The sequence below is a fragment of the Pristis pectinata genome, chromosome 38 (genome assembly GCF_009764475.1).
Source record: "Pristis pectinata isolate sPriPec2 chromosome 38, sPriPec2.1.pri, whole genome shotgun sequence".
NCBI classification, from domain to species: Eukaryota; Metazoa; Chordata; class Chondrichthyes; order Rhinopristiformes; family Pristidae; genus Pristis; species Pristis pectinata.
This window is the reverse complement of record NC_067441.1, coordinates 6,334,582-6,357,064: the sequence shown is the minus strand read 5'-3', so window position 1 is coordinate 6,357,064 and position 22,483 is coordinate 6,334,582. Positions and strand designations below refer to the sequence as shown.

At 46.7% G+C, this 22,483-nt stretch overlaps 1 protein-coding gene across 1 annotated transcript in view; it reads left to right on the top strand.

Moving 5' to 3' along the window:
- LOC127586994 (EH domain-containing protein 1) overlaps positions 1–22,483 on the top strand; it is a 45,681-nt gene that overhangs the window by 8,803 nt on the left and 14,395 nt on the right. The window contains exon 2 of the mRNA XM_052045070.1: positions 4,538–4,635. Coding sequence (XP_051901030.1) covers positions 4,538–4,635 — 98 coding nt within the window. The remainder of the gene's footprint in view (positions 1–4,537; positions 4,636–22,483) is intronic.

The following is a 22,483-nucleotide window of genomic DNA, read 5'->3' as shown; positions in this document are numbered from 1 at the left end:
TTTTGGGCTCCAGTCAGAGATTTGAACCTCTTCTTCCAGCTGGTGTGGGACTGGCTGAGGTATTAAAGGGGTTTAAAACCCCAAGTGTAAAGAATCCATGGCTCCCATTTTACAGAGCAGGAGAATTTGCTCCAGTATCTTAGTGCTCATCCTCAGGAGCTGCTAAGCACAGATTTTGTGTAAGCTTCCTCAGGGTGTCCCGAAAGGGAAGTGATAGATGCAGTATCAATGCATGAATAGTGCTGCAGGCTCCAACAGCTGCTGGTGTAGGCCATACAGTGTAATGTGGACAAACAGTGTAATGAGAGTTTTCACCTGTGTAGTAGGGCAGGAGTTTTGGAGAGTGGGGGTGGTTTGTGTTGCTCGGGGACATGCCTAGTTAAGGAGAATGTCAGTGAAAGACATCTGATAGTGGGGTGTGTAGCCAGGGTTTGTATTCGCTCGGGTATAAAAGATGAAAGGTCGATGTAATTGAGGTGTTTAAGATGATTAAAGCATTTGCTAGGGTGGATAAGGTGAAACCATTTCCTCAGCTGGACAGAGTCCAGCGCAGTGGGGTGTAACCTTAACATTTTCAACTGGCCCATTTGGGGCTGATGTTGGGAGCCACTTCTGGGGAAGTGTGAAACGCAACAAGCCATGGCTCAATGGAAGGTTTCAGCAGGCAGGGTTTTGTTTTGGGTGGGGGGAGTCTTCAGAGGTGAGTGTATTGGACATGAGTTGGCTCTTCCCATCATGCTGTTCTCTTTGCTTGGACTATTGATCGGGGGTGATTCCCACAGATGGGGAAGTGGTTGATTGGATTTTATTTTGCCGTTTTCTCCAAACATCCATTTTTCCAATATCTGCCCAACACTTGTTGTACAGGTGGTTTCCTCGCCTACAGTCCAGTTGGGAATGTTGGAGCAGTACAGAGCTTGTTCTCTCAGCTCTGGTGGGTAGTGAAATGTGGTGCAGATGTGCCAGTGGTGGTGGTATCTAGTCTTTGGTGGGCAACCTGTCCCTGTTTTGCTCCTTGGCTTGTTGGATCAGTTGAACATTTGACTTTAGCTCCACCCCAGCTTGTAAACATGACTTGTGTACCATCCAGACTGGCAGGGTGGATTTGCCAGCTGAAGGCATTCTTCTACCACATGGGGAGTCTGTTTGCAGTCATACTTCAGACATGGGAACTGTGTGGGTTCGGGTTAGGAACTCTGTCCTCAAGTTCCCAACTCTCCAGGTTCTTGTGATCAGTCCCCAGGAACCTGGGGAGGACCTGTGTGTAGCTGTGGTTCTGGAGTCAGACAGCCAAGGATGGCACTTAACCTCAAGGGTGCTGGTGCTTCAGGTGGGATTTACTGATAATCTGGTGGTCTCATGACCACTGTTACTGAGCCCAGCGTTTTCTTCCAGATTGGTTCAATCAATCGTATTCCAGTCGAGTGGAGTCCAAGCCTCCACATTACCAGCCCAGTACACTAGTGTACCATTGACCAGGTTTGTGGGATAGGGTCACTGTGTACACTGTAGGCAGTCTGGCATCGTTGCAGGATTGAACTTGCTGTAGAAGCAGAATTGTTTGCAAGATCTGCGGCTGATTACCATGAAAGCTCCCGACCCAGTATGACATTCCGAGCTGGATCCTATTCCTGCAATAAATGGGCAGAGAGCCAGTGGCTGCAAATAGTTTCCATTTTTTGAGCTGAGTCTTGTGTATGAGGGGGGAATGCAGATTTTTATTTGGCCTCATTAGTTGATTTTAAACTGTTGCTTGTGGATTGGAAACGTGGCGCTGTGTACTGCACCCCAGTCGGGGTGGTTGTGATTTGAAGTTGCAAACTGTTGGCAGGGAAGGGGTTCAAACGTGGGAAGAGTTTCACTCAATAAAGCAGGAAGTGTCAGCATTAACATGAAATCTCACTGTAGCCTTGTGCATGCTGACTTCAGAGTTGCCCTTCGCCCAACACGTTCATGCCTACCTGAGAGAGTCCCATTTGCCTCTGCTTGCTCGATATGCCTCTGAACCTTTCCTATCCATGTACAGTACATCTAAGTGACTTTTAAATGCTGTAATTATACCTGCCTCTACCACTTCCTCTGACAGCTCGTTCCACGTACCCACCATCCTCTTGCCCCTCTGGTCCCCTTTAAATCTCGCCCCTCTCACCTTAAACCTATGCCCTCCAGCTTTAGATTCCCTTACCCTGGGGTAAAAGACTGATCACTCATCTATGCCCCTCATGATTTTTATAAACCTCTATCAGGTCACCCCTCAGCCTCCTTCGCTCCAGGGAAAACAGTCCCAGCCTATCCAGTCTCTTTTAGAACAGAACCTGTTTCCATGTCCTCCATTCTCTTAAGAACCTGCCTTTGTGATCTTCCCTCTACCCTCCTGAAGCTCTCTGATCCTCATTTTTCTGTGGTCACCTGCTCTTTCCCCACTCCCTACTCCTATTCCCCCCCCCCCCCCCCCCCATACTTCAATAGAGTCTGCTTTGTGTGAGCTGAGGATGGGACTGCCCAGGTGCCCTACCCCCACAGCGTATTGGGGGGGGGGGGGGCTGGTGGGGGAGCTGTGTGGTTATCTGCCTGGCCCTGCTTAGAGTCATAGCCTTACCTCGCGGAAACAGACCCTTTGGCCCAACTTGTCCATGCTGACCAAGTTGCCTAACTGATCTGGTCCATTTGGCCCATATTGTTCTAAACTTTTCCTATCTGTGTAACTGTCCAAGTGCCTTTTAAATGTCTACTGCAGCATCTGGCAGCTCATTTCATACACTTGCCACCCTCTCTGTGTGTGTGTGTGAGAGAGAGAGAGAAAGTTGCCCCTCAGGTCCCCTTTAAATCTTTCCTCTCTCACTTTAAACCTATGCCCTTTAGTTTTGGACTCCCCTACCCTGGGGAGGAAAAGAGACTGTGGCTATTCACCTTGTCGATGCCCCTTGTGATTTTGTACACCTCTACAAGGTCACCCCATCAGCCCCCTACACTCCACATGTGATGCTCTCATGCCTACACAGTCTGCAGTGTCCAACTCACTCCCATTTCAGACCCTGGTTAAAAATGAAACAGAATTTCCGCTCCCATTTGGAGCAAAGGGTTTTTGTTGCAGTTTGATTGGGCGAGTAATTGGAACAATCTACATCACTGCCTCAGCCTTTATTTAGCTGTGTCTGCGTGTCTGCACTTGTGTTTAAACAACCTTGCAATCTGCTGTGGCTGTTTCATTAGAAGATAAGCAAGAGAAGACAGGTCAGCACCTTGAGCCTGCTCTGAACTCAGTAAGTTCACAGCCAATCCATTCTTGGACTCCACATTATTCTGCAGTCCCCACTTGACTCCTTTGTAGTTGACGTATGTAACATTTATATTCAATGGCTGATTCGACAGATTTGCCATTTGAGAAGAGAAATTTCTCTAAAACCATCATGATTCTTGCATTCTCCCTTGAGGTTAGATACCCCAGTAGGGGAAATGACCTCTCAGCAGGCATCCTGTCAGATCCCCTCAGGCTTGTATGGTTCAATAAGGTCACCTCTCACTCTTTTATATTCCACTGAGTACAGAATCCACCTTTGTGCAGCAACCCTTTCATCCCAGATCTCAACCTAGTGAACCTTCCCTGCACTAGCTCTAATATAACTGCATCCTTCTGTAAATATGTAAACCAAACTTTCTGTAGGTGTCATCTCACCAGTGCCCTGCACCAAAATTGCTTATTGCTTGCTGTTTGTGTTTCCTGCACCGACTCGTAGATCTTTGTACTGCAATACTTTGTAGCCTCATTCCATTTTAAGATGGAGATCCCACATTATACTTCATCTGCCAGCTTCTTGCCCACCCACTTAACCCATCTCTATCCCCCTTTGTGGGCTCTGTCTCCCCACAACTTAATGACCCATCTATCTTTGCTTTAACAACAAATTTGGTTGCAGTGAACTTCCTCTGAGTCGTCAGTATAGATTATGCATATTTGAGGCCCCAATACTGATCCCTGTGGCACCCAACCAGTTACTGGTTTAAAATCCCATGGAGGCTTTGAGCACTATTTCCTTCAACGGTTATTTAGTTCCTAATTCTTGAGCTTCGTCTTTTGCGTCTGGAAGCTTTGACCAAACTCTTAGCTGCCATAATTGATGTGGGCTGGAATTGATGTGAATTGGTAAGTTCCTGAAGCAAAAAACAAACTGCTGGAGGAACTCAATGGCTCGAGCAGCATCTGTGGAGGCTGAGAAATGGCTGATGTTTCAAGTTCGGGCCCTGCATCAGTTTGTTTTTTGCTCCAGGTTCCAGCATCTATAATCTCTGCAAAAACATCTGATCTTTGAATCTGTTGCTGATCCATGGATTGTGCAGTGTTGGCCCTGTTGTTTAATAGCTTGTTCCAGTACAGATTATCTGAAGTGGTGAGAGATTCCCCAAATAAAAAGTGCACCTGGGAACTGAAGTGGATCGTTGAGGTGGGCAACCTCTCTAACACTGGAACAACAGCATGAAATGATTCTGGTCTTTCCAAGTTACTGACTTTAATTTGTCTTTTCCTTTTCTTGCTCAGGTTTAACTGCGCACAGTTACCTAATCCAGTTCTAGAGAGCATCAGCATCATTGACACACCTGGCATCTTATCTGGAGAGAAACAGCGAATTAGCAGAGGTGAGAACCAGCCGTCGATGGGCGCCCGTGATCGGACTTGGCTCCCCCCTCGTGGAATTGGGTGTGGATGACTTGGGTAATGTGTGGTGGTGTTTGAGCAATAAGTGTCAGCTCCAGTGTACGAGGAACAACCTGCCTTTCCTTGGCAATAGTGTCATTGCTGTGAACTGGTTTTGGTTTATCATTGTCACATGTACCAAGATGCAGACCGGTCATGCCATACGTAAGCACAGAAAGGTAGTAAGAATGAAAAGAAATGAATGCAGAATATAGTGTTGCAGTTACAGAGAATGCAGTGCAGGGAGACAAATGAAGTGCAAGGGCCACAAGGTAGATTGGGGGATCAAGTGTGTGAGAGGTCTGTTCAGGAGTCTGACAACAGTGGGATAGAAGCTGTCCTCCATTCTGCTGGTATGTGCTTTAAGCTTTTGTGTTGGGGCCCTTGATTTAGCAATTTATTTAAAGGACAGCACCTCTCTGCAGCATTCCTCAATACTGCATTGGATGGTAAAGTTTGTCCCTAACTGTCAAATTACCAAGAGATGTTGAAAATTTGGGGGGGAGAAAATGTGGGGTGGTTCAGGAGATGTCCCACCTGGAAATTTTCTCTTTCCCCCCTGCACCTCCTTAACTACAAGGTGTCTCCAGTCCTATCTGTGACTTGGTAAAGTGCCTCAAATTTATTTTTAGAGCAATCAGGGCACTCTGTCTGTTTGTCAAAACTTTTTTCTCGTGACCCATCACTCTCAGTGGAAATCCACAACAGTCTGCTCCCCCCTGCCTCCTTGGACTGTAGACAGTGGTTGGCTTGCTAGATGGAAGCACTGTGCTAGCTTTGATAAGGGCTGAATTCATCCACCTCTCGGGCCAGCCCGTGCTAATGTGTGCACATTAGTTTGTTGTGTACTCTGTAGTTAATGGCATTTGGCCACGTGCCCAGCAACTGGCGTTTTCATTGAATTAGCTTTCTGGTGCCGTTGCCGGGTGTACACTGTTAACGGTGGGAGTCTGCTGTCAGTGGTACAGAGTGCTCTCACTGATACCTTGGCCGTTACTGTCTTGAGCTGAGCTCTGGCCCCAACCATCGGTTGGCCTATTGCAAGGCTTCCTTGCTGACTCTCTTTGCAAGCTTGTTGCTTGGTGGTGATTTCAGAAAGTTGACGGCATGTGTTAATCCAGTTCAGAATTGGGGACCGGAATCGTTGAACTGAGCAATGTGAACCCAGAGGTTGCCCTTGGGTAGAGGATTGCCAGCCTCTCTCCTTGCTTCCTTGTCCAGGAAGGTACCAAATGATTATGGGAGCTGACTGGAGGTATCTGGGTTTCCATTGCGGACCGAGGAGTGGTGTTGACAGCCAGTGGTGCCCGGCCTCCCAGCTCACCTTTGGCGGCGGGGTGGCAGTGTTGAAGTGTGCTCTTGCTAACAGGAGGCATGGTCTTCCTTGTGCTTCCAGCCTTGGTCTTCACATGGTTGGTTAGTGGAGATCCAGGTTAAGGACCCTCAGTGCTTAACATTCAGTCAAAAGAATTGTGTTGCCTTTAACGTGAATTGTCTGGCGGAGTGGCTTTCAATAAGAAGGGGCCTTTAACCCTGGGCGGTGCTGCCTGCTTGGCTCCCAGGTGCTGCTGAGATTTTGTTTTTCCCTCCTGGTTCTTGTTCAGGCTATTACAGAAAATGGTAGACTCTGGGAGTGGCCATTTGTAGCATGTACACCCCTAATGCTGCAAAGAGTGATTTCAACACGTATGTGGTCTGAGTCTGTGAAAGCTGGGGATCCTTGCTGTCTTCTGTTGTACTCCCTGAGATGGGTTGCTGCTGTCGGTGGGTGCCGCCGGTATTCTCCACCCAGAGATCCTGAACCTGTAACAAACAGAGAATAAGCCAGCAGTTTTGCAAGTTCCAGTTCAATGGTTTTCCTCTTGTCACTTCTCTCACTGGAGAGGGGTTGCCTTTGTACCGCATTATCTGTCACGACCCAAAATGTTTCAATCACAGTGTCTTGACTTAGTTTCAAAGCAAAATCACTGTTGCCAATCTCCCATGTTCTAGATGTCTCCCCTGTCCATTAGTTTTTCAATTTCAACACAATTCCTCCAGTCCCAAAGTCTGGAACTTTCCAAGCCCGTCTCGCATCCCATCTCAATTCCTTCTGTGATTGCACTTAGTAGTCCTGTGAACTTATTCATTCAATGTTTGGGTGTTGCAGGCAAGTCTGGTATTTATTGCCCCTCTTATTAAACTGCTGCTGTTTGATGTGACCGAGTACCTCTCCCAGGCCACTTTGAAGAGAGGTAGGAGTCACCCCATTGCTGCACATGGGTTACCCAGGATGCAGGCATCAAGTTTCCTTCCCTGAAGTTGGGTTTTGTAACGATTTAATAGATCACTGTTACAGGGACAAACCTTTACTCAGATTATTTAATTTACTGAATGTAAATGCTCTTGTGGTTGCATTTGAACTCTGAGCTCATGCCAGTATCTGAGTGTTGAGATATTTACATCTATTCAACGGGACTTACAGGCATCGCTCTAAGTACTTGTTCTGGCATTCAGCTAGGCATTCTGATTTGATGGGTATGTTGTAGTTGTGCTACAGCCTTCTCTGGGATGCTGCTATATTTAATAAGGGGGGCATTGGGTCAAAGGCGTTGTTACTGAGGTTTCGCTACCAGTACTTTGAGGCTCTTTTTTTAATGATGTCTTAAGCATTGGAATAAAGTTCAAGTGAATGAACTCTTGGACTGTAGTTGAATGTGATAAGCTTGAGAGAGTGCACTGCCATTAAAACAGATTTTAAACTGCTGATTGTGTTCCTCTGAATCCATGGACTTGTTAATTGACAGCTCAGGAAGCAGTCATTTAGCCCATTGTCTATGACCAGCTGACGGGTGTGATCCAGCCTAATTCTGCTTCCCACCACTCGGTCTAGAGCCTTGTTTGTTACATTACGTTGAGTGCTTTTACATGTAGTGTCAGCTTCTGCCTCCTCCTACCCTTACAGCCCATGACGTCCATGTCCCCAGCACCCCCTAGGTGAAGAAAGATCTATTCTGCCATTTTTTTAATTTTTAGCCTCCTTTACTTACTGACTCCTCAAGGGAAACTATAATCAAGAAGAACTCTCATCTTGTTTTGTACAGCTTGGTTAAATTCCTTCTTTGCTCTAAGAAAAACTTTTGCTGTCACGCCCTCTCCGGCCCTGACAACATCTTGCATCTCCTCTGCAGCTTCTGATGCTGTTACATTCTCTCTGCAGTATAGCATCTGAGGCCTAACTAGTGTTCAGATCTAGTGTAACCTCCCTGCTGTTATAGTATTTGCCAAGGTAGATAGTCGGTGCCCCTTCCCCACCCAAAGAGTGGAAATATCAAATACTAAAGGGCATAGATTTATGGTGAGGGGGGAAAGTTTTTAACAAAGAGTGGTAGGTGCCTGGAACATGCTGCCTGGGGAGATGGCAGAAGCAGATACAATAGTTAAGATATCTTTATTAGTCACATGTACATCGAAACACACAGTGAAATGCATCTTTTGCATAGTGTTCTGGGGGCAGCCCACAAGTGTCGCCAGGCTTCCCGCGCCAACGTAGCACACCCACAACTTCCTAACCTGTACGTCTTTGGAATGTGGGAGGAAACCAGTGCACCCGGAGGAAACCCACGCAGACACGGGGAGAACGTACAAACTCCTTATAGACCACGGCATTAATTGAAACCGGGTAGCTGGTGCTGTAGTAGCGTTACGCTAACCGCTACACTACTGTGCTGCCCTTTGAATAGTGATCTTCAAGAGGAATTTAGACATGAATGTGGAGGAATTTAGACCATGTGCAGGCAGATAGGATTAGTTTAGTTTGACATCAAGGGCCGAAGGGTTTGTGCTGTTCTGTTCTATTAAAGACAAGTATCCCAAATGCCATTTTGACTGTGTTTATCTCCCTAGGGTCTGTGGACATGCACTGCAGCGTGTGCTGCTGCTTTGCAGTGTTTTGTTCTCTAAGAACTGATCTTGCACAGGGGACTCCTATTGCTAGGATGACTTGCAGTAGCTGTACATCCCTGTCACTGCTGGGAAAGGCCATGTGGGTGTATGGGAAGGGACGTTACTGTGCTTGAGGGAGCTGCCGGCAACGCGCCTGTCACTGAGCAGTGCAGTGTTGGTCACTCTTTCCCTCCACAACACTGCCATTATTCGGAGTGCCCTTTTGTTTTTTTTTTAAAAGCCATTGTTTGGTCCAAAACAAACTGGAAATTCTGTGTCTGCATAAATTTGACTTCAGCTCCGGGAAACGTGACTCTCTGGCCCGTGCAGATTAAATTTGTAACCCTTCGCAGTCTGGGTTCCAAGCGAATGGGTAACTTGGCAAGTTGCTCTGTTCCCCTCTATCAAGGGTCACTAAACTAAAGCCCTGTCTGTAATGATGACATTAGAATTGGTGGTGTAGTGGACAGTGGAGGATATCTAAAGTTACAGCAGGATCTAGGTGAAGTGGCAAAGGAATGGCAGATGGAGTTTAACTCTGGCAAGTGCAAGGTGTTGCTTTTTGAGAGGTTAATCCAGAACAGGACGTGCACACTAAATGGTAGGGTCTAGGAGTGTTGTAGAACATGGAGACCTACTGGAACGAGTAAGTTCCTGAAAGTGGTGATACAAGTGGACAGGGTGGTGAAGAAGGCTTTTGGCATGTTTGCCTTCATCGGGAGTACAAGAGTTGGGATGTCATGTTACAGCTGTATAAGTCGTTGGTGAGACTGCCCTTGGAGCATTGTGCGCAGCTCTGGCCGCCCAGCTAGAGGAAAGATGTCATTAAGGATGTTACCGGGACTGCAGAGTTTGAGTTACGAGAAAATAGGTTGGGACTTTTCCTTGGAGTGTGGGAGGCTGAGGCGTGACTGTATGGAGGTGTATGAAGCCATCAGGGGTGTAGATGAGGTGGATGGTCAGTCTTTTTCCCCAGGGAAGCGGAGTCTGAAACTAGAGGACATATTTAAGGTGAGAGGGCAAATATTTAAAAGGAACCTGAGGGGACACCTTTCTCACAAGGTGGTGAGTGAATGGAGTAAGCTGCCAGAGGAAGTGGGGGGGGGGGGGGGGGGGGAGGGTACAATTACAATGGTTAAAAGACATTCAGACAGATAAGGATTAGGTTGGGAGGGATATGGGCCAAACAGGGGAAAATGGAGCTAACTTGGGTAGACTCTTGGTTGGCATGGACGAGTTGGGCTGAAGGGCCTGTTTCTGCATGACTCCATGATCCAAGACCCAGGAGATGTACCCTGGTTCCACAGCCTTTATATCAAGAAACATCTGAAAGCAGGTGATAATGTTTTTGGGTATAAATGGTGCTCTCATTGAACCAGTGTTGATTCCCTGACTTGGCAGGATGATACTGAGAGATGTGTATATGGAGTAGGTCACTCGGTGCCTTAAAAATTACTCCTCCAGTAAATAAGATGATAACTGCTCTGATTGTAACCTCTACTCCAACTCCCATCCATCTGTGGTGCCCCTTCTCCCTCTGCTTAGCAATTTTTTTACCACAGGGTGGTAAGTGCCTGAAATTTGCTGCCAGGGGAGGTGATGGAAGCAGTTATAGTGATGTTTGAGGCATTTAAACAGGGATATGGATCGTGTGCAGTTTAAACACAGACCTTGTGGGCTGAAGGGCCTGTTCTCTGTTGTACTATGATCTAACTGTTCAGCAGCTATAAAAAAATGAAACTGCAGAAAGCATGAAGTTCTTCCAAAGGTGAAATTCCTCTCTCAACTGAAGCAGGCTAACCAGTCCTTGCCTATCTGTTGTTTCATCAGCTGTAGATGGTAATCACAGGAAGTTCCAAAGCTCATAGGTTTGATTGGCTCAATCTCTAATGGGTCCCTAATCTATTTAATATCTTTTTCAAAAATACGGTGTTTTAATCCAAAGAGAAAGGAAAGTGGGGTGGGGTGGAGGCAGCTGTTGGTGCCTGTAATGGTGGAGCCTCAAACTGTGTGGATTAAGCTTGGATGCATTGGTGTGTGGAAAAGAATGCCAATGTGACTTGGCATAAGGCAAGTCTAGTGGGTGATGGGGTTGGTAGGGTGACTGGCTACTAAAAATTCTCCCAAGTGGTAGGACAGTTGGGATGACGCTGAGCTCATGCAAGAGAATAAATTACTGGAAAATAAGAGGGGAAATGGGATTGCTCTGAGATCTGGTGTGGGCTTGATGGGCTGAATGGCCTCGTGCATCATAAGAAGATATCGGAAATGATAGAAGCCAGAACAAGGGGGCGTCAGCTCAAGATCAAAGCCCAGCCGATCAGATCATAACTGGGTTGCACCCAGGAGCAGAGGTGGGGAACCTCGGTCTGTTGGGATGGAGGGACTGTGGTGGTCAGCTGAAAATTTCCAAGCCCCTTTTTTTTAATAGGCAAGGGCAAAAATTGAGTGGGTGGAGTTGAGGTCCTCGAAAGGAGGAGTTGAGCTCCTTGAAAGGAAAAGTTGAGAATGCAAAGGTTTCTGAAAATGGTGCCTTTGCATGCCTAATCTGATCTCTTGACCTCTCTCTTTCACACAAGGTGGGGAAGTTATAGCACGTCACAAGTGGTGTCCAGATACAAACCACTACTTGTGAGCAGCAATTAGGTTACCAAGCAGGATCCACCCTGGAATATGTTGGAGCAGTTGATTAGGATATGGGTTGTCTGGCAGGAAAGAGAGCAGTCATTAGCCAGTAGATGCTTGAAAACTCTGCTTGCTCCATTGCTATCCCTTCCACTGACCTCCGGCTGCCAGTAGTGGTCATGTGCTGGCTGAGATCAGTTAATGTATGTGTGCTACAGGGTGGATCCTGCTTGGTAACCTAATTGCTGCTCACAAGTAGTGGTTTGTATCTGGACAGCACTTGTGACGTGCTATAACTTCCCCAGTTTGTATTACCAAACAGAATTCAACGTCAAAGCTATTAAGACTTACTGAATTCTTAGAGGTTGGGGTCAATGCAGGGCTGGTGTTCCTCCTTGGCCAGGTGTCTAGAATCTAGGGGTCAGTCTCAAATGAAGGAGTCAGCCATTTGAGGCAAAGAGGAGAATTTTGACGTCCCAAACAGCGGTGAATCTTTGGAATTCTCTGCCCTAGAGTGTGGAGTCTCTCTTGCCGAGTATCTTCAAGACTTGGATCATTTGCAAATAACAGGGTATGGGGTCAGTGCAGAAAAGTGGTGCTGAGATGGAACCTTATTGAATGACGCAAGGTCTGAAATGGCTTGCTCCTTCTGTTTTTGATGTGTTGGGAGGAGTTCCACCCGCCTTGGTGAGGGGTGGGTTGTAATGGACCAGGAGTTGCAGTGTTCAGGGAGGCAGGGAACTGGGGACCCATCCAGCTGAAATCAGTTGCCAGTGGTGGAGCGATAGAAATTGGGATATCCAAAGACCGGGAGACGGAGATTTGATGGTTTTAGGGGATTTGAACAGTTGAGAATTCAAGATCTTGCTGGAGATCGGTGAACAGGGAACTTTCTCTGCGCTAGCTTCAAGTGTAGCCTTGCATCCCTGGCACCACCTCACACTCCTGCAAAGGTCCTTTTCAGGTAGTCTTCCACTTCCTCTTGAGAATGTTATCATTGAATCTGCCTCCAAATACTACCCCTGGCAGGGCATTTCACAGCCCAGCCAATTCCTCAACATAGAACATTCCAGTACAGTACAGGCCCTACAGCCTACAATGTTGTGCCAACTTTTTTATTCTGCTTTAATATCCATTTAACCCTTCCTTCCCACATAACCCTCCATTTCTCTATCATTCATGTGTCTATCTAAGAGTCTCTTAAATGTCTCAATCTCTTAAATTCTGTTTGGGGGGGGTGGGGGTGGAATCTGTCTTTTGCCACTCGTCTTCACTCTACAACCCTGAGATTTGACTGCTCTGCCAATGGGAAGTTTCTCCCTATCTCCAGTATATAGTTTTAAAAAATAAACAGGAGGTTTGCGCAAACAGTCTCGTTGGAATCTCCCAATGTACAGATTGCTGTATTTGCGAAGGCCGAGAGCTTGGCACTGAAGCAACCTCTGCTCTATTAAATTCTGGTCATGGTGCACGGTTCCTGAATTCCCCTTTTTCTTTTCAAAATAAACAAGAGGCCATGATGGTTACAGTGCGAGCACTGAGCAAAATATACACAATCCCTACTGATTCAGAACAGTATCATTGCTGTTTAAAACTACCGTAATGTTCACTTAACTGGGAAGTGGGCAGAGGAGTGGCAGATGGAGTTTAACTTGGGCAAGTGCAAAGAGATGCCCTGGTTTACCTTCCCAGAATGCAAGACATGCACAGTAAATGGTAGGGCCCTGGGGAGTGATGTAAAGCAGAAAGACGCGGGGGGCGGGCGGAACAAGTACATAGTTCCTTGAAAGCACTGAGTACAACAATTAGGATATCACATTGCAGTTGTACAAAGCATTGAGACTGCACTTGGAGTACTGTGTGCGGTTCTGGCTGCCATACTATAGGATGGATGTGATTAAGCTAGAGGGGATGCGAAAAAGATTCACAAGGATGTTGCCTGGACTGGAGGGCTTGAGTTAGGAGTGCTTGGATAGGTTGGGATGGCTTTCCCTGGAGCAAAGGAGGCTGAGAGGTGATCTGATAGAGGTTTGTAAAACCATGAGGGGTATGGGTAGGGTAGATGGTCTTTTTTCCCCAGGGTAGGGGAGTCTAAAACCAGAGGGTGAGGGGAAAGACTTGAAGGGGACCTGAGGCATGTTTTTCACACACAGTGGCTATATGGAACGAGCTGCCAGAGGAAGTGGTAGAGGCGGGGACAATTACAACGTTTGAAAGATATTTGAACAGGTACATGGATAGAACCAGTTTGGAGGGATGCAGGCAAATGGGACCAGCTTAGATTGGTATCTTGGTTAGCATGGAAGAGTTGGGCCGAAGGGCCTGTTTCCACACTCTGCTACTCTTACTCTGTTCATCTTATATAACTGTTTGCCTAAAAGTTACACCTCCAAATGCTCTCTCAAAGTATTGATAGCATTGGGTGTGACACTGAATATTGTATTGTCACTAGCACATCAAGGAACAATACTAATGGGCTGATACTTTCACACTGGGATGCAGACTTCCTCCAGTGGAGGCATCTGTCACTCGTGTAGCTCTGTAACTCCATACTGCATTTTCAGGCAAGTTAGCTTTGGCTCGGTGCTACTGCACTTGTTTCAGCAGCCGTGTATTGTGGGTTTGAGCTCTGTCCCAAGAGTAAGCCGGCACACTCGATGTAGCGCTCCCACATCAAAGGTTCTGCTTTTGACATGGTGTTGTACCAAATTGCTGCCCCTCCCTATCGCTCCAGTGTCAACAATTACTTTGGCATTAGACACCCACTGTCCTGGGTAGTATTTTCCCCTTGTACCACTGAAACAGAAAGTGGCCGTTCATCTGTCTGCGAGGCATCCCTGCACTTTTCTTGCACTTCCCCTCCACATGAGCTCATTCACTGGCTGTGGCTCATTGGGGTGTGCCTGGGAGTGTGAATAATGCTGTGAAAATGCAGGTTATTCTCCTTAAATGGGGAAAAAGATGCATCCTGGAGGCGAGTGGCTCAGGCAGGGTGGGCCTAAAGACTGCCTCAGGATTAAAATGGGGGGCATTTACAGGAGCTTGTGCACTGATGTGGGGGATAGAGGAGAGGACCGAGGGTCGTTCTAATCAATTCTGATAACAGGCATGTATGAGTGTGTGTAGAGTTCAGACACAGCTGACCCTTGAAAATGGCTGCTGTGGGTTTCATCACCTCCTGCAGGGCCTGGTGTTATTGGCCTTGTTTGGGTAGTCAACAAGTAAGATGCTATCCCAGCAGTGTTAATGTGTTGCTGTTAATGTGTCCCTGTAAATCCTGCTGATTTAGGGGGAGCTTCTCTGCACATTCCAGAGGCTGAATTTAATTGCTGTGTGTGTATTTGTTTGTATTAGCCTTGGTAAAATTGCTGCACTTTGCCAACCTTTTGTTTCCAACTCTTTTAGCATTTTCCAAAGCCCCACTATTTAGATGCCAGCCCAGGAGGTGTTGATTGAGTGACAGTTGGCTCTGTACAGCGTGGCTGAGTTGTTCAGAGCACTTGGGCAGTTTTGTAAACTTTGCATGCCATTTGAATAAATCAGGATTGTTGCCTGTAAACTGGCTGGGAAATGGAAAGTGTGCGTTGTGCTTTCCCCTGGCCCATTGTCAAATGTGAGCTCAGATCTCGCTCCTCCCCATTTCAAGCCTATGGTGTGGGAGACAACTATTTAGAACACAGAACAGTGCAGCACTGGGCAGGCCATTCGGCCCACGATGTTGTGCTGATCTTGATGCCAATTTGTACTAAATGTCCTGTGCATCAACCACATCCCTCCATTCCCTTCATATGTGTGTATCTAACTGCCAGCTTCCACCCATCCCAGACACCTATTCTGTTTATTTTTTTAAACACTTGTCCTTCACGTCGCCTTTAAACTTCCGTGCCCCTCCCCTCCTCCCCAATCTTTGATATTGAGCACTTGAATCGTAAGGGCTTTTGGTGCAGCGGGTAGTATGACTGCCTCGCAACTCCAGGGACCCGGCTTCAATCCTTCTGATGCTGCCTGTGTCGAGTTTGCCAGATCAAGAAAACAAAAGGAAATATTTAATAATTATGCAGAGTTTTAAGGTTGAAATGTCTGTCTTGAGAAGAAAGCAGGCACCATAACGTGGTAATTGAAACGTCCGTTATTTTCCTGCACTTAATGGTGTTTGCTTGCTATTTTCCTTTGATCGTTGCGATCTGCAAGGCACATCCTGCACTCATTCTTTGTGTTCTGTCGAAATCTCCTGTAACTTTTCTGAAAACCTTTTTATAAGGTAAGATCTCTTTATTAGTCACGTACATCGAAACACACAGTGAATTGCATCTTTTGTGTAGAGTGTTCTGGGGGCAGCCCACAAGTGTCACCGCACTTCCGGCACCAACATAGCATGCCCACAACTTCCTAACCCGTACGTCTTTAGAATGTGGGAGGAAACCGGAGCACCCGGAGGAAACCCATGCAGACACGGGGAGAACGGACAAACTCCTTACAGGCAATGGCCGGAATTGAACCCGGGTCGCTGGCGCTGTAAAGCGTTACGCTAACCGCTACACTACAATGCCGTTTTGAGCTCCCATTTTTGCCTTTCATTGTGATTCACACTGATTCTGTGCCTTCAGAAAGGATCCTTGCATTGTTTGTACCTCTAACCACTGCCAAGTGCCTCTGTCACCTCCTGCCTTCTGAACTCACTAATTCTCTGCCTTCTCTTTCCGGTTCTGCTTCTTGCCTTCCTGCTGAACCTGCTCTCTTGTTTCCTGTTCCTCTGCCCAGTTGGTTTAAACCTTCCCCCAACAGCTTGTGCAGTACTGCTCCAGGCCTGTTGAGGTGTATACAAATGCCATCCCTTCCTCTGCGCATCTTCTCCACAGCCACCCCCCCCACCCCCACCACCATCGGAACCCAAAGCCCACCCTCCTTAGTCCAGCCAGGACCACCCTATTTCTCCAGTTATTGCATGGAATCAAGGGTAAGGTTGGGGCCTTTGAACTTTCCTAGTTCCCTAAACTTTTTCATGGCCTCCAGTATCTGTAAGCAGTCCCCTGGGTCCAGTTCACCGTCCCGATTCTTTCAAGGGGCTTGTGTGTGTCCCTCACCTTTACGGTCTGATTTAATTCCTACTGCCCTCCCTGGGTGCCAGAATACACTGATTTTGATTTCCAAGTTTGGGCCTTTTATTCCTGGGCTAGAGTTTTTCTGACAGTTCCTGGGCAAGTGTGTGCCTCCTCTGTGGTGGACTTGGAGGGATTGAATTTTCATCCCTCAAGTAAATTAAAGACCGGAAATCGATCTCAAGCTGAAAACTCTAGTCTAAGATAGAAAATGCCAGAAACTATACTCACAAAGATCTTTGACTCAAAGTGTTACCTGTTTCTCTGTCCACACCTAAAGTTTTTCAGCATTTCCAGTTTTTATTTTAGATTTCCAGTATCTGCATTTTTGATTTTTTTTCACTTAAATTCTCACCCCTTGCACTCTGATCCTTTTTTGCACGTGCCTTCATTCCCCTCCATTTCCAGCCACTTGTGCATCCCCCATTACTTTAGCCTCCATTAGCGAGCTCTCTACACCCTTAATTTTGGAATTCTTTCCCGCACTCCGCTTGACACCTGACTCCTTGGCTGAAGACTTTCTCTGATCTTGCTTGGAGTCTTCATAAACTGCCTTGAGCTGTTTGTTAACTTAGTTCTTTCATGGGCTATTCACTGACACTGCATTTATTCCCCAACCCTAATTGCCCCTGAACTCTTGTCTTTCAAAGAATGCTTAAGAGTTGGCACATCACTGCAGCTCCAGTGTCGAACACGGCTCACACTGAGCCTGGAGAGACTTCCTTCCCTGAAGATTGAGTGAATCAGATGGCTTTTTCCAACAATCCTGTACTTTCACAGCTAACATTACCAGTGCCAGCTTTTTATTCCCGATTTCATTCAGTTAATTGAATCTAAATTTCCCGGCTGCTAAGGTAGAGTTTGAATGTTTGTTTCTGGATCAGTGCTCTGGGTCTCTGTTAGTGCAGCCTATCCACTGTGAAACCTTTGCTAATTATGACTCCTGTCACCATTTTGTGGTCCCTGTTGAGCCTAGCAGCTTGAATTCGGGGGGCTATCCTTTTTAATCCCTTTATCTGATGCTGGGAGTTTTTTTCTTGGGAAGGCAGTGGGGGATTTCTAGAAGCCTGGGTGTGCACTGACGTGTCTTTTGGAGTCATGTTGCAGCCTGATTACATTCTTGGCTTGGCTGTGCCTATGCTGGGAATTGGAGATCGAGTGCTGTTTTCGCTTTTGGTTTCTGTCCTCTTCCTCCTTGTTTTAATAAGCTAGGGATTAGTCTCCTTTTTCTCTCTGTCAGTCCCTTTCATAAATATCAAGTAAATTGAACGAAAGCTTGGTTGGGTCCTTTCACTCTGGAGTGTCGGAGGCTGAGGGGAAATGTGACGGTGTATAAAATTGAGAGGTGTAGAGAGTCGGTCTCTTTCCCAGCGTGGAAATCTAAAATACTAGAGGGCATAGCTTTAAGGTGAGAGGGGGAAGTTTAAAGAAGACTTACAAGTCATGTTTTTACAGAGTAGTAGGTTCTTGGAACATGCTGCAAGGGGAAGTGGTAGAAACTAATGCAATAAGCAGTGTTTAAGGTGCATTTAGCCACATGTACAGGCAGATAGGATTAGTTTTGGTTAGCTCAGAGGTGGTAGGTTGAAGGACCTGTTCTGTTCTAAAGTAACCAGTGTAATGAGTTAATTGCAGCAAGCTTTTATATAATACAAACTGTGCATGTTCTAAACAAATCAATCCTAGTCTCTCAGAAGTGTTCAACAATAATTGCTGGAATTGTGCAATTCTGCCCGGAACAGCAGCATGGAACTTGTAATCCAGTGGCTGACTGTAAACTGCGTCAGTGCTGCATGTTGTCATTCCCTGCTTTAATGGTAGGGCCTGTGTATCCTGGAGAGAGAGGTCTAATTCTCAGTGATCTTTGAAGCTCTTGTGTTGGGATTTTCTGGTCTTGGGAGCTGCCCTTGTCTCTGCTGTGGGCTGTAGGGGAAAAGCAGTTTGCTGCACCCTTTAATCATATGCTTTTTAAACCAAATTAAGGCTAAGAAAGGCTTGAGTAGCATGTCTTTTAATCACTGGGTATTCGTCACTGAATGCTGTCGTGTGGGGAAACTCGGATTGCAATCGATGAAGCTGGTTCCTGCAGACGGGTGATGCCTCTTCAAAAGTAGTCCCGTGGCCCCGTTTCACATTTACTTTTCGACGATGAGGCCCCTTGCCTCATTCGTAATGAGCATCTCCCTCAGATCGGTAGTGTGTGTGGTGCATGGGGAGAGTTCGTGTTGGAGTCTGCTTCAGTCAAGTAGAGCTTCAATCAAAGTCGCGTTTATTGTACATGTGTGCACAGGTGCAATGAAAAACTTCCTTGCAGCAGCATCACAGGCACATAGCATCAGATAAGCAGCATTCACAAGAAAAAAATTAATTAAACAAACACAATTTTTACAAAGAACAGAATTGGAACAAAAAGAAACAGTCCATTGTAGTGCAAAGTGTTGTTGTACTGAGGACTGAGATGGTGATTAGGGTTGTGCTGGTTGGTTCAAGAACCAAATGGTTGAAGAGAAGTAGCTATTCCTAAACCTGGTGGTGTGGGACTTCAGACTTCTGTACTTCCTGCCCGATGGGAGCTGTGAGAAGATGGCACGGCCCGGATGGTGGGGATCTTTGAATGTTGCCGCCAAGAGGCAGCGCCTTCAATAGATACTACAGATGGTGAGGAGGGATGTGCCTGTGATGTCTTCAAGCTTCTGTTTGAATTGCTGTTCTGTGCAAAGTCCATCATGTTCTGACTCTCTGATCCCAACAGCTGTCCAACTGAGGAATGTCTAGTCGGGCAGTGCACAATCAGGCCCTTCAGCCCACCATGTCCATGCTGACCACCAAATGCCCACCTATACTCATCTTTGGCACATCAAGTGCTCATCCACTTGCTGCACAATGTTGTGAGAGTCTCTGCCTCTCCACCCTCTCAGTGCGTTCCCGATTCCATAAGATATAGGAGCAGAATTAGGCCAGTTGGCCCATCAAATCTGCTCTGCCATTCAATCATTGTTGATTTATTTTTCAATCCCATTCTCGTGCCTCTTCTGTAACCCCTTAACCCTTTTACCAACTTATCAATTTCTGCCTTAAATACACCCAGTGACTTGACCACCACCACCCTCTATGGCAATGAATTCCACAGATTCAATGCCCTCTGGCTGAAGAAATTCCTCATCTCAGTTTTAAAGGGACGTCCCTTTAGTCTGAGACAGATTCCAACCCCCCTCTGGATGGGAAAAATTTCTTCCTTGGATCCCCTCCAAACCTTGCTTTGCACTTTAAACCTCTGTCTGCTGGTCTTGCACACCACTTACCATGGAGGAAAGCTGCTTGCTCTTCACCCTACGTCTCTTGTAATGTTCCACACCTCTATTAGCTTCCCTCCTCTGTCTGAGGGGAAACAAACCCAGTCTTTCCTCATAATTGTGAAACGTTCCATCCCAGGCGGCATCCTGGTGAATCTCCTCTGCACCTTCTCCAGTGCAGTCACCTCCTTCCTACTGTGTGTCAACCAGAAGCACATGCAGTACTCCATCTGTGGCCTAACCCAAGTTGCACCAGGACCACCTCTGCTTTTGTATCTAATGAAGGCAGCCATCCTGTTTACTGCCTTCACCACCCCAACTACCCGTGCTGCTGCCTTCAGATCTTTGGACTTGTACACCCAATGTGATGCACCTCAGTACGAAGTGACAGCAGTTTCCTTGCTTGGCGCCCAGATCTGGAGATCAGACAGCGCTGTTAACCAGACCAAACGTCGGAAAGGCAACTAGTCCACGGGGCAACCTTCCCTTTTTCAGGCACCACTCCCTAAATGTTTGGTAGGAGGACTTTGTGTCTGAATTCTTTGGATCTAATCCTAGATCTCCTCACCAGTATTGTGGTTGGACTTTCACTGATGCGGTACACAGACATAGATCACAACCACCACCATCTGAGGGGGAACTGGGGATGAGTCATAAATACCGACTGACCTCGTATTCTGAGATTTAAATCTGACTCAGCACTGGCTGTAGCAAGTCACCGCAAATTGTCAAAGCAGAACTAGTATCGAGCTGGGAGACCAAATTACTCCAGTGTGAGGCTATATTGTGCTGCTTTCCATCCTTGGAGCACTCTTCTCTAAAAATGTTGCCCCTGATGTTGGTGCTGGTGGAAGGAGAAAGGTTCTCCAACTTTGCCTTGATGGCCTGTGGTGGAATGGTGGCCAGTGAGAGATTGTATGTTAAGTGATTAACATTAATGAGCATCATTGGGGAGTAATGGAATGCAATTAATCCCAGCTCCCAAACTGCTGTTGGTGAGATTTTCTCCCCGTGTGTGTGTACGTGCACAGGTCAGTGTAGGTCGATGCATCCTTTATGGTTCTGCAGCACCTAACTTTGTCATTTGACAAACGTTACTTGTTCCAAAGGTTGACGTAATGTTTACCACTCTACAACTTGGTCATTGATATTAGAGCCACTAATCAGTATAGGAGTTTGGGGAAACCTCTCCCACACAGAATGGGGAGCGTTTGAGCTAATGGATGGATTTGAGGAAAAGACTAAGACAAGTCCAAGTTTATTGTCATAGGTGGGTATAACTGCCATGAAAAATTAGCTTTTCTCAGCAGCACAGTACATGGCAAATACAAGGTAACAAAATTAAATTGACAAGGGAACAAAATGTGGAGGAAAATGGAATAGAAACTGGTGTGGGGGGGGGGGGGGGGGGGCTGGTGTTTGAGTTGTAGATCCCAATGCAGGACCTGGAGTCATCCTGAATTCTTGATAAGAGATCCAGTTCCCCTTTGCAATTTCACACTGAATCATCTTCCAGGCAAAGTCACAAAGTTGTTCTCCTCCCCTACTCTGGGTACAGAATTGAATGATGGGTGAAGAACCTGTGATCTCTGTGCCTCGGGATAGTTTCTCTCCATCAAATCTCTGTAAACTGCTCCTCCCGCCCTCCCCCTGAAGCACAGCCTCCAGCTTCATATAATGGGAGCCCCTCACCCCCCGGGGCGTTGTAGTAAATCTCTGCTCCCTCTCTAGGGCTTTGTCAGTTAACGCAAATGGTAGGAATACACAGGACTGTGGCCTGAACCTAATCGGTGATTTATAAAGGTTCCTGCTCCTCTGGGGTGAGTGTGGAGAATACTGTTGGTTGTGCTTTGTTCTTGCTCTCTCCGAGACCGCCTGCTGCCTTGTAAATGAATTTGAATTTGTGGTCTCTACTGGAAAAAGGGACTGCCCAGGTTCCTGGGGCCATATTGTGTTCAGTTCTGGTCACCTCATTATAGAAAGGATGTGGAAGCCTTAAAGAGGGTGCAGAGGAGATTTACCAGGATGCTGCCTGGATTGGAGAGCATGTCTTATGAGGATAGGTTGAGTGAGCTAGGGCTCTTCTCTTTGGAGAGGAGGAGGATGAGAGGTGACTTGATAGAGGTGTACAAGATGATAAGAGGCATAGATCAAGTGGACAGTCAGAGACTTTTTCCCAGGGCAGAGATGGCTAACATGAAGGGAGATAATTTTAAGGTGATTGGAGGAAGGTATAAGGGGGATGCCGGGGTAAGTTTTTACACAGAGTGGTGGGTGCGTGGAACGCACTGCCTGCAGAGGTTGTGGGGGCAGATACATTAGGGACATTTAAGAGGCTCTTAGACACATGAATGATAGAAAAATAGACCCTATGTGGGAAGGAAGGGTTAGATAGATCTTAGAGCAGGATAAAAATACAGCACAACATTGTGGGCCGAAGGGCCTGTACTGTAGTGTTCTATGTTCATATTTATGCCTCCAATGTCAATGACTGGCTAGCCACCATCTCGTTGCTGTGAGGGGTTTGGAATGCATATTTGTATAAGTAACTTCTGAGCATTCAGTCAATGGAGTATCCAGAACCCTCGAACGGCATTGTCATGCACAATGCCAAACTATCTCGTGGCCGAGGTTAAACTGAGTGTCGGCTTACAGCTGTTTATGCACGTGCATCTGGGGGAAGCCCTGGAGACCAGACCTGGAAACTACAGTGCACGATACGCCCTGCTCATTCCTGCACCAGAGAGAATCTATAACCAGTAAACTGATGTCACAGGGCCGTGTCCCTGTGTGAACATAGAACAGTACAGCACAGAACAGGCCCTTCGGCCCACAATGTTGTGCCGACA